The sequence below is a fragment of the Chrysemys picta genome, chromosome 6 (assembly GCF_011386835.1).
Source record: "Chrysemys picta bellii isolate R12L10 chromosome 6, ASM1138683v2, whole genome shotgun sequence".
In the NCBI taxonomy this organism is placed as follows: domain Eukaryota; kingdom Metazoa; phylum Chordata; order Testudines; family Emydidae; genus Chrysemys; species Chrysemys picta.
The window spans coordinates 71858422-71876360 of NC_088796.1; the positions used below are offsets into that span (position 1 = coordinate 71858422).

Sequence of the window (17939 nt, forward strand, 5' to 3'; positions counted from 1 at the left end):
CCTGACTGAATCTGGAACAAAACTCAGGCTTATGAAGACCTACCAACATTATGATGGTCTTCAGAAAAAAAAAATCTTGGGTATTTCTAAAGGGCACCTCTGGTTTCTAGAAGAAAACAGCTTAAGTTCTTAAGTTTCATGTTCTAATGTAGTACACAATGCTTGGATTTTTGCTATATCTTTAAAAGTTGGGTCTAGAACTCCCAAATACCTGTCATGAAAAAAAGGCTCAGAAGAGACTGTTCTGTTTTCATAAACAAAATTATTGGCTTCATTCAATCTTACAGATGGTATTTCTGGGGGTCAGAGTCTTTTTGGCTGATATATATTACTGTGGATCAACACAACTGGATCCACAGAGAGGGAATTCAATTAATGCCTGGCATTCATTTTTAGAATTTAGCAGCTTGGGGGTGGCCAGACAGCAACTGAAGGTTATGCTGACATCATCTAATATTTATGCTTTCTGTAATAGGATTAATTTTTTCTGCTCCACCTTTTCTGGAAGCAGAAAAAAAGCAAGTAATTGGTTGACTTAACAGTGCCTAAGTATGGTTACAGAGTAACAGCCGTATTAGTCTGTATCCGCAAAAAGAAGAACAGGAGTACTTGTGGCACCTTAGAGACTAACAAATGCTCTAATAAATTTGTTAGTCTCTAAGGTGCCACAAGTACTCCTGTTCTTCTTTTTAAGTATGGTTAGTTCTCCAGACAACCTAAAAAATTATTTAAGAGCCTGAGAGCCCCACATACTGTTCAAAAATCTCAGTCTGTTGAAGAGTTTTATTAGAAAAACTTGAGTTTGTACACTGGGTCTCTTGCATCTCTTCTAATTACAAGGAAAGGAATCACCAAAACACGTTAATTATGCTTTTCACGGTCTTTAAAAATCAATCACTCAAAAGAGCTACCATAAGGAATCAATCTACATTCCCACTAAAGACCAACTGGGAATCGCAAAACATAGAACATAAAAACAAACAGTCTTCTTAACTTGAACTATTCTTCACTCAACAATAAATGAACAGTTTAAGAATAGTGCTTACTTTAAAACAAGTTTTACACAGATATGCAGTGCTTTCTAACAGGAAAGCCAATATTTTTAGTTCTACAGTGCGTTGGCTGTAACATGTTCTCAGCTAGAGAAGATCACTGAAACAGCAGCAGCCACTAAGGGTTTGTTTACACACAAAAGTTGCACAGCTTTAATTACATCAGTGTAATTTCAAGCAGTAGAATCCCCTTATCTTAGCTGAAATTATATTGCTACAGAGGTGTTTTATCAATGTAGCGATTCCTGTATAGGAAGGGGAAATAAGACAAATATTAGTGTCAAGGTGCCTTGTATCTATAATGGCCCACTCTAGGGCTGTGCTGGTTAACTATTTCTGTAAAAATCACAACACTAACTGAACAGGTTTTGTACCAGTACAAGAACTGTTTGCAGATCAGTCTTGAGACAACAACCTTGCTGGGTGATGTTGAAACACTATTTTTAGTACTGAAACAAATATTGCTAAAAAAATAAAAAATTGAAAGTTTTTTTTTTAAATGCATACATACCCTTTATATATTATATACACACTTAATGTAGTAACTAAGCTAAAGCATTCTGATTTATAACTAGAGTCATTTTGAGGGGAAGCTATTAGGTAAGGAAGTTTGTGATTTCATTAAAAACGAAAGTCTGATTTACTCTGCTATATTCACGTTGATGTTCCTCATTCAGACTGGACAAACTAGCTGTTTACACACAATTATGTACTAAGCTGCAACTTTGGGTTACACATACTGCAGCAGAATGTGTGTCTAACTTTCTCATGTCTTAAAATAAAAACTACTTGTGGTTTTTTTTTAAATAGACATGCTCAAAGATTTTGGCCCCAATAACATCTGTATCCTTCTAAATAGGACAAGACATCAGGGCATACAGCCAGCAGTAGAGGCTGCAAATTGGATCAGCGGTCCTGGCATGGATAGAGCTCTGAATAACTGGCATTAGCACCCAGATAAGCATATTTCCTAATGACATTTAAATCTTTTGACATTTGACTTCAGAGTTAGCTACCACTGAAGAAGATGCATTCCATCTCTAGAGACTAAGGTATTCTGAGGAGACTGTGCAGAAAGTCAAACTTTGCTGTAGCATAGTACTGCACATATTGCACTTCTGCGAGCTTTCTTCTAGCAAGACCTAGTGTTTCCAGCACCATAGAGAGATACCCATGCTCCACATGCCATTTGCTCACTGTGTTGGAGGCAACTGAAAAGGTTAGTGTACTGCTTGGAGGAAATGAGTATGGAGAAAAGATTGGGGGGGGGGAGGTGCAGGCTGACCAATTGTCTCTCACTGACTACAAGCAGAATCACTCAGTATCTATTATTGGATCTGAGGAACACAATAATGCTCATTTATGCAATGGAGTTCATCTTTACTGACTGCAGAAAAAGAATCCAGATATGGTAGGGATCCCTAGTATCCTCTTTCTCCACCCAATTATACCTCTGAATCTCAACTTCTAACTTTCATCCTCTCAGTGCCACTCCTAAGTCAGTGAGAAGTAGTCATCAGACCTAAGCAAATCTCTCTTCCCAGAAGGCACAGAAAGCTGCCTTGACAGTGTTCCGCAGAGTTACACAACCAGAGAATGTGAGGGTGTGCCAACGTTCACTTCAGCTCTCCTGAAAGGCACCATACAAAGCACTACCATCATGTCACCAGGCCAGCCAGTAACTTTCCAATAGTGGATGTGCACTGGGCCAAGAAATCAGTCAGTCCTGGAATGCATCAAGACCGCAGTAGAGTAACTTGCCTATATTCTAAAGTTTTCACACCAACCACAGCAAACAAAATTCTGGAAGATGGACAAGACATAACACAGATATTTTACGGGCGTGAAGTGTATATTTTGTTCCATGGTTAGATTTTCCTCAAAAATTTCCAATGTCTCCTGTAATAAAGAACGTCCTGTACCTTCCATCTTCCAGTTGGAGAGCTCTCAGTCCTGCCAAGCAGGCATCTTTATTTACTCGACTCAAGTCATCTCCAAGAATAACCAAGCATGATAGTCCAGTGTATGTCATTGCTATGTGCCCACTGTCATAGGGATGAGATATACCAGGACCCTAAAATTAAAAGAAAATACATTTAACTTATTTTGATTTCATAAGCTCTTGAATTACAATTAAGTATTCAATGATTTACATTTACAAATTCAAAGCGTTGACAATATTTTAAAGATAATGTTAATCTCTGCACCCATTTTGCAGAAGTGGAATTTATGTGACTAGACATGCCTGAAGAAACTATATAACTGCATAGCTCCATCTAACACTTTTGCTGAGGAGCAAGAAGCTTACAAATACTTTAAAGAAAAACTTAAATATGAAATTGCAGAACTACCAACTGTGATATGGAACTTGTTGCTTAAATCAGCCACTGTATCAGATGAATGGACTGTTGCTAATGTAACACCCATATTTAAAAAAGGCTCTAGAGGCAATCCTGGAAATTACAGACTGGTAACCTTAACTTCAGTACCAGGCAACTGGTTGAAACTACAGTAATTATCAGACACAGACAAACATGATATGTTGGAGGAATAGTCAGCATGGCTACTGTAGCATTCCTCACCAGTCTATTAGAATTCTTTGAGGGGGATGAACAAACGTGTGGGCAAGAGTGATACAGTCAATGTAGTGAATTGGACTTTCAGAAAGCCTTTGACAAGGTCCCTCACCTAAGGCACTTAAGCAAACTCAGCAGTCATGGGATAAGAGGGAAGGTCCTCTCATGGATCTGTAACTGGTTAAAAGATAGGAAACAAAGGGTAGGAAGAAATGGTCAGTTTTCACAAGAGAGGTAATTAGTGGTGTCCCCGCAAGGATCTATACTGTTCAACATATTCATAAATGACCTGGAAAGGTGGGTGAGATAGCAAAATTTGCAGATAATACAAAATTACTCAAGATAGTTAAGTCCAAAGCTGACTGCGAAGAGTTACAAAGGGATTTCACTAAATTGGGTAACCAAATGGCAGATGAAATTAAATTTGTAAATGCGAAGTAACCACACTGGAAAACAATCTCAACTATACACACAAAATGATGGGGACTAAATTAGCTGTTACCACTCAAGAAAGAGAACTTGGGAGTCATTGTGGATAGTTCTCTGAAAACATCCACTCAGTATACATCGTCAGACAAAAAAAGCTAACGATGTTAGTAACCGCTAGGAAACGGATAGATAATAAGACAGAAAATATCAAAATGCTACTACATAAATCCATGGTATGCCGATGCCTTGATACAGCATGCAGGTCTGGTCACCCCATCTGAAAAAAGGTATTAGGATTGGAAAAAGTACAAAGAAGGCAACGAAAATTACTAGGGATATGGAACAGCTTCCATACAAGGAGAGATTAAAAAGACTGGAATTGTTTATCTTAGAAAAGCCATGTCCAGGTGGGTGGTTAGGGTGGGGTATGATAGAGGTCTATAAAAATCACAAGTGGTATGGGAAAAGTGAACAGGGAAGTGTTATTTAGCCTTTCACTTAACAAAAGAACTAAGGGTCACCCAATTAGGCAGCAGGTTTAAAACAAATGTAGATATGTACTTCACATAATGCATAGTCAACCTGTGGAACTCATTGCCAGGGGATGATGTGAAGGCCTAAAGTTTAACTGGGTTCAAAACAGAATTAGATAAGTTCATAAATTGTTCCTCTGTCTGTAAAATGGAGGTAATGGTCTAACTTCAGTTATAAGATGCTGTGAGATCTATGACAAAGCACTATATAAGAGCTAGGTATTATTATTATGATACATTTCATTTAGATGGATTTCCCCCAAGCATTTTATAAGCTACAGTGGATACTGCTTAATAGCAATCCTACTATCAACAACTTTTGCTTTATACCAACATTTTACTGTGAACCAATGCCACCCCATTTACTTTAACGTTAAAGGGATTCAAACTTTGCCAACAGGCATGCCATTTAACAACTTTCGGGGGAGATGGTTGGGGGGTGGGGTTGGGAGAGAAGAGGAAGAAGAGGGAAGAAAGGCCCTGGCTGTAAGCAAGTTTACAGGGCTGCAATCAAGGAAAGAAGTGCTGGGGCTGCACTAGCTCTCCCTGTGCTCTGTCCTACCCTGGTGCTGGGTGTACAGGTTTGGCATTGTCCCAGTGCTTCCTTCCTTCCCTGGCTGCAGCAAACCTGCTTGTGGTCAAGGACCCACAGTCCATACAGGAGGTAACAGGCTGTGGCACCTGCCTCCTTGCGCAATAGAAGACACCTCCTTCCCCCCCACCCCCACCGGAATCCCAGTGCTGTGGGCTCTGAGAGGAGGCAGCAGGCAGGGCAGCAGTGGGGCTGAAGCCCAGATGCTGGAGCTTTCCACATGGAGTGGGGGCACTGGGGACCCATGGAGCTGCACAATGTCTCTTTGCGCTCTCTGGGTTGCTTCCTGACCTGGCATGCAGGACCCGGGCTCAATAAATTCCAGCACTTCCTTCCCTGATAGCAGCCCCGAAGGCAAGTTTGGGGGGGCTGTAGCCAGAGCAAGCACATCCTAGGGCTTCCTTCTCTGGCTGCAGCCCAGCAAACCTACTTTCAATCTTACTGGCAACTTCCAGGTTATCCCTCCACTGAGGTAGAACAGAGGTGCAGAATGGGAAGTCATAGTGGGCCTCACTCACTGTCCTTCTGCCGCAGCTGCTCCCAGAGAATGTCTGCGGAGGGAAAAAGTCTCCAGTCCTGGCATTAACTCCACACCTAGGACCATGTTGCTCTTCCTCCCATGGCTCAGATGACTGGTAAAGGAAGAGAGGTCCAAAGCCCAGGCAGAGTAGACAGGATGTTGTTTTTGCCATCTCCTCTTACACACCCACCAATCAGCAAACTGCATAGTACTTTATTTATCTAACTTCGAGAGGGAGTTGTCTCTGCTGGGATTAGAACATGGTTTTAAGGATTCTAGGCACTTCAACTCTGAAGGTTACAAGACTACATCCTTCCATCCAACAGATCTCCCCTCTCAATTACTTTTATTCTCAGTAGCCCACTGCCCATGATGCTCTTCTGACCCCAAATATATGCACCCAGGGGAGTTATCAAATTCCAATGTCTAGGACCATAGAATCAAGCTCCATCACAATAAATATTCAGTTTATAAATGACTGTTAAAGTCTTTTTTCCACAAAACCTACATTTGGAGCTAACATTGCCCTGATAGTGTCCCTTGTAACCTAGGAGAGTAACCAGATTTCTTTCCAAGTGTTTTACAATCTAACTTGGTCAAATAGATTAAAGTAAGCCATTAACAGGTGAAAAGAGTTTGGAAAAGTTCCATGATACTTTGCAACAATTGCTTATATAACATGCAAGAAGGTCAATCATCATTGAATTTCCAAAGCTTTTAATGCAATGGGATTATATAAAAACAGGACTAGCCAAAATGCTTAAATTGTTTTACTTTGCAAGTCCAGGAAGAAGAGGAAAGATGCCAGCACTAATTATATACGACACTGAAAGAATCAGATAGTGTAATTCTCCCATTTGTCTGTGACTTTTGAGTCTACAACTGACCCTGCAGCAGCAGCTCCTGTCCCAGATCCCCTCTCCAGGCATTGCAGCCAGGCCCATGAGATCGCAGCACCATTCAGGTTTGACCCAGCTGCCTCTCAGCCATCACCACAGGGTGGGGGGGCCAAACCTGAGCTACACTGCAACCCAACATGCCAGGTCACAACATCCAGAATAGGAGCCTCAGTCTAGTTCGATGGGACGCAGGAGCTACCATTGCCCCTGTGCCAGAGGTGAGGAAGGAGCCCTGCTAGATCCTGGCGCCGCCACTTTGTGTGCCCTGCCTCCGCACAGCAGAATGGGACTAAACCTCGAGGGCCCCTCCCAACCCTATATTTCTATGATTCTATATCATTTAAAGCCAGCTTCATCATGGCAAGGGTTCCATAGTTTTTGTTTCTTTCATTAAATCACTTTAATTTATTTGAAAAGGAAAGAAGGTAGCATTGGCAATATTTTAAGACTTTTTTTATATACTGTATTTTCTGGCGTATAAGACTACTTTTTAACCCAGGAAAATCTTCTCAAAAGTCGGGGGTCGTCTTATACGCCAGGTGTCGTCTTATAGGGCGGGTGCTGAAACTTCCGAGCCGGACTGGAGAATCTGCGGTCGCCGCATATGGTGGGGGGAGCTCAAAAACGGCCGCGGCCACATCCCCGCCCGATGACGAGGTGAGGGGGCGCCTCACCGGGAAGGTGTAAGTGAAGGGCGGAGCAAGCTGCAGGCGTCCGGGACGCCCGGGGTATGGAAAAAAAGAGATAGAGCGGCGCTGTGCCCAGAAAAACACGCCTCTTTCACCCGTCTGGCCCGCCCTTGTATCCTATTACCGTACCTCCTTCTCTGCCTCTCAGATCTCGCTCCTGAGGACTGCAGTGAAGCGGCGCAGGCGCGCATGTGCGAGATCTGAGAGGCAGAGAAGGAGGTAATAGGATACAAGGGCGGGCCAGACGGGTGAAAGAGGCGTGTTTGCGCTAACGCTCTGATAGTCTTGGAGACAGGGAGGGCTGGGCAGGCAGGGAGAGCTGACCAATCCAAGCAGGCTTTGTATACAACAACCAGCCAATCGCCGGTAAGGTACATCGCTTGCCGTGATTGGCTGGTTGTTGTATACTGGGTACCACATACAGTACAGCACCAGTATCTGTACCTGTTCATACAGTATAGCACCAGTACATACAGTACAGTATACAAATGTCCAACAGTCAAAACCCCATCATGGCTCCACCAGCAAGAAGAAAGAAATATGAAGCCAGTTTCAAACTTAAAGTTGTAAACTTTGCCATGGAACATAACTGCCCTGCTGCAAGACAATATGGAGTAACAGAAAAGATGGTTCGGGACTGGAAAGCAAATGAAAAAGCATTAAAGAGTATGCCAAGGGGTAAGTGTGCATTAAGAAGAGGCACTCCACATTGGCCAGAACTCGAAAAACATGTAGCAGACATGGTGAATGAGCATCGCCAAAACGGTTATGTAGTGACACGAAATAAAATACATTTGTTTGCACTTCAGTGGGCCAAATCTAACCCAGATCACAGCAACAGATTTAAGGCCACTGTATCCTGGTGTACTAGATTCATGGGAAGGCATAATATGGTACTGAGGCAAAAGATGAAAATTGCCCCAAAATTACCTGCAGATCTTGATAGCAAAGTAAATAGTTTCCATCGATACGTAATACAACAGCGCACTAAACATGGCTATGCGTTAAGTAGTATTGGAAATATGGATGAAACTCCAATGAATTTTGATATGGTTGGAAATAAAACTGTCCATCAAAAAGGTGAAAAAACAATTTTAATTAAAACAACAGGACATGAGAAGTCCAGTTTTACAGTGGTACTAGGATGCACAGCTGATGGCGCCAAACTGAGACCAATGATTATTTTTAAAAGAAAAACAATGCCGAAATTCAAGTTCCCTGTTGGTTGTTTTGTACATGTGAATGAAAAAGGCTGGATGGATGAAGAAGGGGTAAAGCTATGGCTTGATAATGTATGGAGCAGGCGACCAGGTGGACTTATTCAAAAATGTAGTCTACTGGTGTGGGATATGTTCAGGGCTCATTTAACTCCCAGTACCAAGCAAATGCTTGCAAGACTAAACACAGATGCGGCAGTTATTCCTGCAGGATTGACATCGTTGGTACAGCCACTGGATGTGTGCCTAAACAAGCCATTTAAAGATCGCATTCAAGAACAGTGGAATGAATGGATGGTTAGCGGCGAAAAGTCATTCACAAAAGGAGGAAACATGCGTGCTCCACAGTTGGATGTTTTGTGCAAGTTTGTCATAAAAGCCTGGAATGATATTGATGCAGAAACAGTAATCAAGTCTTTCAAGAAGTGTGGCATATCAAATTCATTAGATGGTATGGAGGACGACTACTTGTGGCAAGATGAAGAGGAAGCCGAAGCTGAGACCACACCATCTGATAAGGAATTCGATCCATACGATGACTGCCTTACAAATGTATCACAAGATGTCATTGATGTACTTATGATATCAGATGACGAACAGGAGGATTTTGAAGGCTTTTAAAGGGAAACTGTCACACCAGCAAAACCTGTAAAAATACCGTAGCTTGCAGTTATGATGGGCGTTGCTAACTCGCCAGGGACTTGCCCGGCACTTGCTCTCTCTCTCTTGTTTGTTATCTTCCTCCTATCATCATCAGTTCCAGTTTGGTTGACAGCTTAGAAAACAAACAGCATGGCAGCTCCCATGGGTTTATTGTCTTATCCTTCCTTTCAGCTTTAGAGTGAATTAGGAAAAGTTTAATCCACTTGCACTGTTTTATGTTTACATGTTTGATGACAAACAGCCTTATGTTTATAAGTGACAGTTTTCCTGCTAAGTACCTGCATGTCATAAGCATTTGAATTAAAATTACCATATTGAAATCAAATCTGATGTTTTTTTAATTTTTTTTTGGTGTGCGTTGGAAGAGGGGTAGTCTTATACGGCGAGTATATCCCAAACTCTATATTTTAACTGGAAAAGTTGGGGGTCGTCTTATACGCCCAGTCGTCTTATACGCCGGAAAATACGGTATCAATTCTAACCAAGGCAGATCCAATTCCTTTTCACCAAAGGCAGTAGAGAATGTATTGATGCATGAATGTAAAAATGTGCTGATATATGAATAGTTTTTAAACTAAAGAATGCATATTAGCTGACTTTTACAGATTACCCCCTGGCCCCTTTCTACAGGCTAAATTATGAGAGCATAGGACAGTGTATTGGGCAGCAACTAATTTCCTGACAAGAGAAGATCCACGTCTTAAATTGTGTGCTGTTTGAACAGATGCATCAAAATGAAAAAGCACTAGTGAAATGGTGACACCCTGTAACCATATTCAGCACTTTATATCCTTTTTGCTAAGCCCAGTTCCTCAAGCTTTGTGCAGGAGAGAGGATTTGGGCATAAATGAGTCGCCCAATGACGCATGTCCTGATTTAATGTACTGCATTAAATTGTTCAAAGTTTTATTTCAATATTATGAATGATACAGTCATTTAGTAGCCACCCCTATGGTGGAGGAGTCCACTCACTCAATGTTGCACTAGTGCTGTGGGATAGCCATCAAGTTCTTCAAAATCACCATATAATCAGAAGACTGGCTTACAGTATCAGACCAAAGATGTGTTTACAACCTTACTCAGGTTTTGGATGGTTATTTACATATTTAAAGGTTAATAAGATTTTAACAAGAACTCTTAAAAATTACAGACTCTCGGCTATGTTTATTTCTGTAAGAGTGTTACAGAGACTAATTTTTTTCCCCACAAGGCTGCGTAACAGTTCAGTATGTAGTGGATTATGACTGAGGCTAATGCCAATCATAACAGGTGACAAATTCATCTGATTATTGCAATGTTAGAGTAAAATGATGCACACACAAGCTATGGTGTAAAAAGGGGGCAGATCCACAGCAAACCAAGAAATGAAGATTACGCTGCGAATGCAGTGCCTAGTGCAGAGATGCATTAACTCCCCTTCACAGTTCTTTAGCTTTGCTGAATGGATACTGTGGATGTAAATTACAAAAAACAAAGGGTGCCACTCTGTGCACCCAAGCAGGAAACTGCTCTGCTGCCTGGGCTGATCTGCTATGCAAAAGGAGCAGGTAAGTTGTTGCTCCAGTGTCAATCAACTCCTGTGCATAGATGCCCACCCTCTCCTCCCAGGTTCAAACCCGCATAAAATCCTCTGACCCTTCTCTCCCCATCCAGATTCTTGGCTGGAATTTGTCCCCTACCTGAAACTACATTCCATTTCCCACATAATAGCAGCAACTGACTTGTCTTCACCACCCTCCCAGATGCTGCATAAATCCCCTGCCTTCTGCTGCCTCTCCCTGTTCAGCTTACCACTCTATTTGTATCTTTGAAGCCTATCAAATCATCTTCAGCAGCCTCTGTTCACTTCCAGTTTCCCATCATTAAAAGCAATGGCTCTGCTATTCCCCACATTTCCCATCCCCTTGATCCTCAATCCCATTCATGTCCCCCCCACAACAACAGATGTGAGTAGGGTCTCACCCATATTTGAGTAAGATTCCGGTGTCCTGAGGTTGAACACAGAAATACTGAGTATCTCCTCTGCCATGCGGAATTCCGCTTTTTCTGGACAGGGGCCACATGTAGTTCTTGGACCAGAGAAGATTTTTACCCAGTAAGGTCCAGTGGATTGCAATTAGGAACTCCCATTTTCCAAGCATTGACAATTTGTTGTGTAGTTTGGGCAATCCACAACCTATATACCGTTCCTTCATCACCATTTGTAAATAGAGAAACAGTACTGTGTGGGGGTATAGTGTTTTTTTTTTTAAACTATGTAAGTGCAAACAATTAAATATTAATTTCTTTAAAAGATTCCTGGTTCTATAGTCACTTCAGATTCACATCATGGTTATGTAGTTATGCTCAAGAAGCCACAAGATCATTTACTAGTTATTACAGGGATTGTCTCTCTCTCTCATGCGCGCGCACACACACACACACACACACACACACAGCCAACTAACCTTGGATGGATTGAATGGCACCCCCAAATATGAAGATCCTCGGAAGCCACAGCGATTTAAATTTGATCCTAGGAGGGGAAAAAACACCTCATTTACTCTGTTGAAACAGCCATTTAAAATTATTACTCTTTGGATAGGATCCAGACATGTTAATTCAACATAATTCAAAACATTACCATAGCTTGCTTTTATCTTTTCAGTACATTGGCAATCTCAGCATATTATTTCAGGGAATAGAAGTTCTTTCAGAACGATCTTCGTGCCAAGGACCAAAGATGCTTCACCTGGCTGAAATATATTTTGTGCTAGTTGAAATTTCCTCCATTGTTTTGGAAGAGGAAATTGCCTAGTTGGAAAAACATAGTATAAACAGGTTGTTTTCCTCTAGATTTCCATCCACCAAGACTGTTTAAGATCAACTGCAAACCAGAGTCAACTACTATGGTTTTAAGTGGGTACTGATTTTTTAGCCATTTCATAATGATGGTAGATAGGCTCATTATGTTAAACCACACAGGATATGATCTAAGAAATTAAAATAGCCTGAAAGGTTACAAGATTTAATAACAGCATTGCTTATCTCTCTCCTCCAAAATCATGAGAAGCTTTTATAAGAGAAAATTGCTCACTTGGCAATCATTCAAATGTGAAACTCTTATTCACAGGTTTTATATTGTGTTGATCTTCAGGATCTCTTAGTACTTAGGACATATGACTGCATACCACACACAATCAAAAGTCAAGCACAGCACAGGGCCTCTACACAGCTCAAATATGCCTCTCTGAGCTGCAATAACATAGCTGGCTTGACTCAAGGGCTTCTAGAGATGAAAGGCTATAGTTAGTGTTCTAATTCCCCTCAACTAGGTGCTCTTAAGCCCCCTTAATTTTGCTGTTATACCCTTAGCTCTGATCTAAAGTCCTAGCCAGTCCTGATTGGAGAAACTAACTAGACAATAACAGACTAACACGGCTGCTGCTCTGTAACTAGACAATGTAGTTACACAGCAAGCCATAAGAATCTAATACAGATGAACTGTGCACAGATACAGAGGCATCTTACACTGGTGTGATTTACCAGTCGAGGCCCCACTTTATATGTGTGTGTCATGTCTACAGTAGAAACTTACCAGTAACTACACTGATACAAGTTTCTTTAAGAGAAAGGTCCCTAGATCTAGTTTCTCAGCACTGCAGTGAAGGCCCCATTGTGCTGGGCCCCTGTATAAGCAAGTAGCAAGAGAGTCCCCAGCCCAAAGAGTTTTACAATTCAATTTTAGACCAGATGCAACAAGTGTGAAACAACGAGGGAAGAGGAGAATGAGGATGTGGTTATGACACAAGATCATGCGGCTACAGAAATTCATTACCCATTATGCCTCTGGTGTTTAAGGCAGTGACAAAACTCCTCCACTCCTGACTGTTTCTGGCAAGTCTTTCAATGGTTCCCCAGCTGTGCCACAGGTTTTTCAGCTTGGCTTCCACAGCTCTTCGCTATGTTGTTTGTGGGCAGCTTCGTTTTTGCTTGTCTTCAGGTGTCCATCTTATTGCTACTCTGGTGATGGAATCAGTTTCCATCCAAAGCACATGACCAATCCATCTCCAATGTCTCCTGGCAACGATGGTGCTCAGATCTTCTTGGCTGCACTGTGTCAATAGATCTTAATTTGAGATTGTTCTGGGCCAAAAGATACAGAGGATTTTTCCAAGGCAAGTTGTATGGAATGAACACTGTTTGGACATGTCATGCTTTCTCATTCCCTAGCATTCTGCACTATAAAGTAATGTTGAAAGCATACAGCTCTGATAAATCTTGAGTTTGGTTTTGTATGTTGATAATTTCCAGACTGTACTTAAGCTCCTGAAGGTGTTCCTGGCTTTACTGATTTTGTTCCAGATGTCCTGGATTGTTCCACTGTCCTGGCTGATGGTGCTGCCCAAGTATACGAATGTTTCTACATTGGTGAGAACATAATCCTCTATCTATACTGGTGATGGTGAGGCAATAGTAAAGGTCATGATACCTATTCTACTGCGGTTGATTTTCAGTCCAATTTGCTGGCTGAATGTGTTGAGTCGAGTTGTTTTTTCTTGTATAGGGTGTTGGGTATGTGATAGGAGAGCGAGATCCTCTGCGAAGTCCAGGTCTTCAAGGGATGAGAAGGGTGTCTATTTAATGCCTCTTGCAGGGTCATCCTTAGGATTTATGGGGCCGTACGCAGTATTATTAAACTGGTGCCCCTTGCCTGATGGCAGTCCATGGGTGGAGTGGAGTGGGGTGGGGGGAGGGACGAGGCAGTAAAGGATACTGAGCCGCTCGGCCCACCTCACGGTGGTGGAGAGTCTCAGTTCCCAGCAGAGAGCCCCATACCCTCTCCCTCACACAGAATGCGCAGCACCGATGCATTCGGCTCTATGAATATGGCCCCTGCCTAAGGAGATTGAAGTGCGTACTGGGTGTGCGGGAGCCGACCTGCTCTTATCTGCCATCATGGGCAGTGGGGTGAAGCTGCCGCTTGGGGAGGGTAGCTCGCCAGCCCACCTGTGGCCCCGCCCATACTCCACCTCTGCTCTGCCCAGACCCCACCCTCTCCCCACTGTCTCCCTTCTCTCTTCCCTCCTTGATCACCCCCTTCCAGCAAAATCCCTGAACCCAAAAGAAGCAAATGACATTTGAAAAACAAAAACAACTCTTCTGCAATTTCTTTCTAAAGAAAATGGAGCATGTTTTCCACTGCATGCCAGAAGTGGAAGAATGGACATGCAGAAGGTACCTAATTAAAAGAACTAAACTTGGAAATAAAAAACGTCAGTCACAGGTTTTTTGATACACGCTGAAGTTTGTCAAATTTATTTGCAAAAACTTTGTAGTAAGGGGAAGTCAGCTGTCCTGCTGAATACAACATTAAATATTATGGAATACATGATGCAGCTCTTCTCTGTTTTACATTTTCTTAATCCGTATTTCTAAGCTGATTTTATATTTTAAATGTACTCTTAAGCCTTCATAAAATAATCATTCCAGATTATTACATATTTAACTCACTGAAAGACATTTCAAATTAGATCCATCAGAAGTTTAGTGTGTTCAGAACAATGTTCATTGCTTTTAAATGAAAGGGAACACTAATTTACTTTGTGTGATCTCCATAACAATAGGCATTTATGAAATTTCACCAACTTTAAAAAATATATTTCCAAAGATTTTAGGCATAACAAAGGATTTTATATCTTACTAAGGTATGGATTTTGCTAGAGGGTTCTCTTAAAACTAGTTTATCAAATAGAAGTAAAGAAAGGGAAACTCAGTTGTCTAGCTATCTGGCAGGAAAGGGGTGTTGTCCCTTTAAGGGCTCTCTTCAAGGGTTTTTTAGGGATGTGATTTTATCATCTTCAGCAACGCACTAATTAAATATTTTTAAAGCAAATTTTAAACTAAGGTCCTGTAGACTAACATGTTCTGAGTAAAAACAGATTTTAAAAATTTTATTAAGATGTTAAAAAAGTGAACGGTATAGAGTTTAAACACAGAAGTTTCTGGTTATCAGGGAACAACCTACAGATTATCAAGGGTGCAAAGTTTAGTTTAAGATCGGGTGGCATAAGGAATACATAATCTGCAATATCCCTGATTGGGGGGTAAAAGGTTGATGGGTCAAAGTACAGGCATTGAGATATGAGGGTATGAAGTTCAGAAAGTGGCTATGTTCGGGTGTGGGGTATAATGAGTGGATATGATGATGAGGATGGATTGACCCTCATTTGGTGAGATTTAATGTTCAGGGAATTTATGGTTCCAGTTCATATGATCCAACAGAGAAAGACTCTTGGTCCCTGTCTCGTTTACAGTATACTGTTTTTGTCAGTAAATTTAGAAACTGACAGTATATACATGGGGGTTGACAAATGCGTGTTAAATGGCTTCATTACCACTTGAATGGTTCTTGAACAGTTTCAATGTTGTGCTAATAGATCTGGCAGGCTGGAAGGCTTTTTCACTTAAAATTACTAGATCCTCTCCAGAGTAAGAGTCACCAGACTTCAGCAGCTAGCTCTGGGAGCCTGCAGAAAGGGTCAGAACAGGGATAGGAAGAGGCAGGCGGGTGGACACTAAGGCCCAGAGGTGCCCCAAATTTTCAGGTGCCCTATGCAGCCACATATGCTGGGTATGCCTAAGGATGGCCCTGGGCTCTTGGCATGTCTTCTGTTGTATGCTGCATTACTCAGCGGATGGCAATGTTGAAGAGGATTGCAGACATGACACTGTTTTGACTTTAAAACTGAGCTTGCTGTGATCAACACTGCATGTAAAGTTGAAATAAAAGCTTTTGATGTTGATTATAGGGAGAGGGATTCCAAATGCCCGTAGAATACGCCATAGGCTGCTCCTGTGAATGTTATCAAAAGCCTTCTCAAAGTCTATGAAATTTAGAGTAATTTTATGTAAAGAAATTGAGTAAGTTTATGTACAGAAATTAGCTACAGCATAACTTGGTTTACCAAGTCATTTTTTCTAAAAATAAATAGGATCAGCTGTCGCTGACTGACACAACCAGAATCACTGGTTGGCCACTTTTTAAGGAAAAAAATACTGAAACTAAAACAGTTACAAATACATTTCAAAATCATCTTGCTCATTGAAGAACAGTCTTAGGTTTATGATTACAGGGCACTTTTCTTCCTTTATAGTTTAGAAAGAAATATAGTAATGTTGCTTGTTGCATTTATGAATGTGCTGTGACTAGGGTGGTTTTGCAGTTAAACTGAATACAAGTTCCAATAGTTAAAGGAGAGGATCCAACCCCAGCATCTACCTTTTCTTCTGTATGCACTACTGTGGCAAACATGGAGTGGCAATGTAATCATCTAAAAATACTAACATGTAATTTTATAAATTAAATATCTGACCTGGTCAGTGAGGTGACATTACTGTGTATCACATTATTAGATGCTCATAAGACTATGCGGATCTAACTTAATAGGTGACTGTTGCAAAAATGAACAGGAATGCAATGCAACAGCTCCCTCCAAATGCATACTTGGAGGAGCAATTACAGGGCAATAGCCTACCTCCAGCCCAAAGTTACACAGCTGTTTTCCCAAAATTGGGAGCCTAGAGATCAAAGAGACACTAAAGAGTTAAAATGACTTTTTGGAGAGAAGGGGGATGCATTGTTTTGTTCCTGGAAAAAACAGTTCACAATCAAGATAGAAGAGAGAAAGGTCCTATGTGAATGTCTGAAGCAGTTGAACCCTTCCCAAAATTCCAGAAGTTAGCTAGACGTGCCTATAGTCTGTTTATTGTTTAAAGACCTTTTTCCTCTGAGATTCTAAATAAATACTTTGCTTTAAGAAGGCTGTCTGGTCACTGGATACTACTGATCTTTGCTTCCAGAGGAGCAAGTAATGAACATTACTAGATGACCTCTCGAGGTCCCTTCCAGTGCTACACTTCTATGATTAACTCAGGGCTGCTGAGGTGATCAGTTAGCACTTGGGATCACAGCCTAGGTCCCAGTCTGAGAGTGGGAAGATGGAGAGATTCCATCCTGAGACAGCTTGATGTCTGAGACCTAAACGGAGCTGCACTTAGAGACCTGGAGGGGTCAGTGATGCACTTAGCCTGAGACCTGAGACAACTACAACAAAGAAAATGTGGTTTTAAAAATAAATTCATTTTTAGAGATGCCAATTTCTAACTTCCTTTCAGTACTTCTACCTGTCAGGGAATGCAGTTCACGGATTCCTTTCTTGCACTATTTTGGTGTTTGATGTCAGAAACAGAATCCTGAACCCAGTAGCTAATTTTCAATGAAAACAAAAACAAAAAACCAACACACAGTTGCTACTAGACTAACTTATTTTTGGACGTTTATTTTAGTGAGTCTTCTGGTCAACTAGACCAATATACTAGTCTAGACTCCAGAGTTTTGGTATTTCCTGGCTAGCAGCTTAGAGGTAATGCCCTCACTCCATGGGAAGAGAGACAGCACTCTAGTGATCCTCACCCATGACTAAGGAACTCCAAAGGGAGACATCTTGTCATCCCAAGTAAAAGGGCTATTTGTATTTCATGCCAATATGTGGATGCTTCCAAGAGTTGCATAGCTATACTGCAATTAGATAGTCATATTCCAAGTAGCAGTTCCAGAGTTTAAAAACAGAAGGTTTTAAGCTGACAGAGGAAGTGAAAAAGGAAGTGAAAACAACTAACTTTTAGCTGGGCAATTCTGGCGTGAACAAGCCAGACCAAAATATTTATACATCTGTTATATACAGAGCGAGCACTGGTAGAGCTTTCCTTCTGGCTGGATGCTCTCTA

General features: G+C 41.4%; 1 protein-coding gene across 2 annotated transcripts in view; it reads right to left on the minus strand.

Annotated features, from left to right (window-relative positions):
- PGGT1B (protein geranylgeranyltransferase type I subunit beta) overlaps nt 1–17939 on the minus strand; it is a 62922-nt gene that overhangs the window by 24062 nt on the left and 20921 nt on the right. Inside the window, exons 3-4 of one of the 2 annotated variants that reach the window (XM_005300127.5) lie at nt 11618–11685; nt 2975–3126 (exon numbers count right to left, since the gene is read on the minus strand). In XM_005300127.5, coding sequence (XP_005300184.1) covers nt 2975–3126; nt 11618–11685 — 220 coding nt within the window. Of the gene's footprint in view, nt 1–2974; nt 3127–5700; nt 5945–11617; nt 11686–17939 lie in introns of those variants that run through there. The other variant, XM_065550338.1, reaches the window with a different exon arrangement.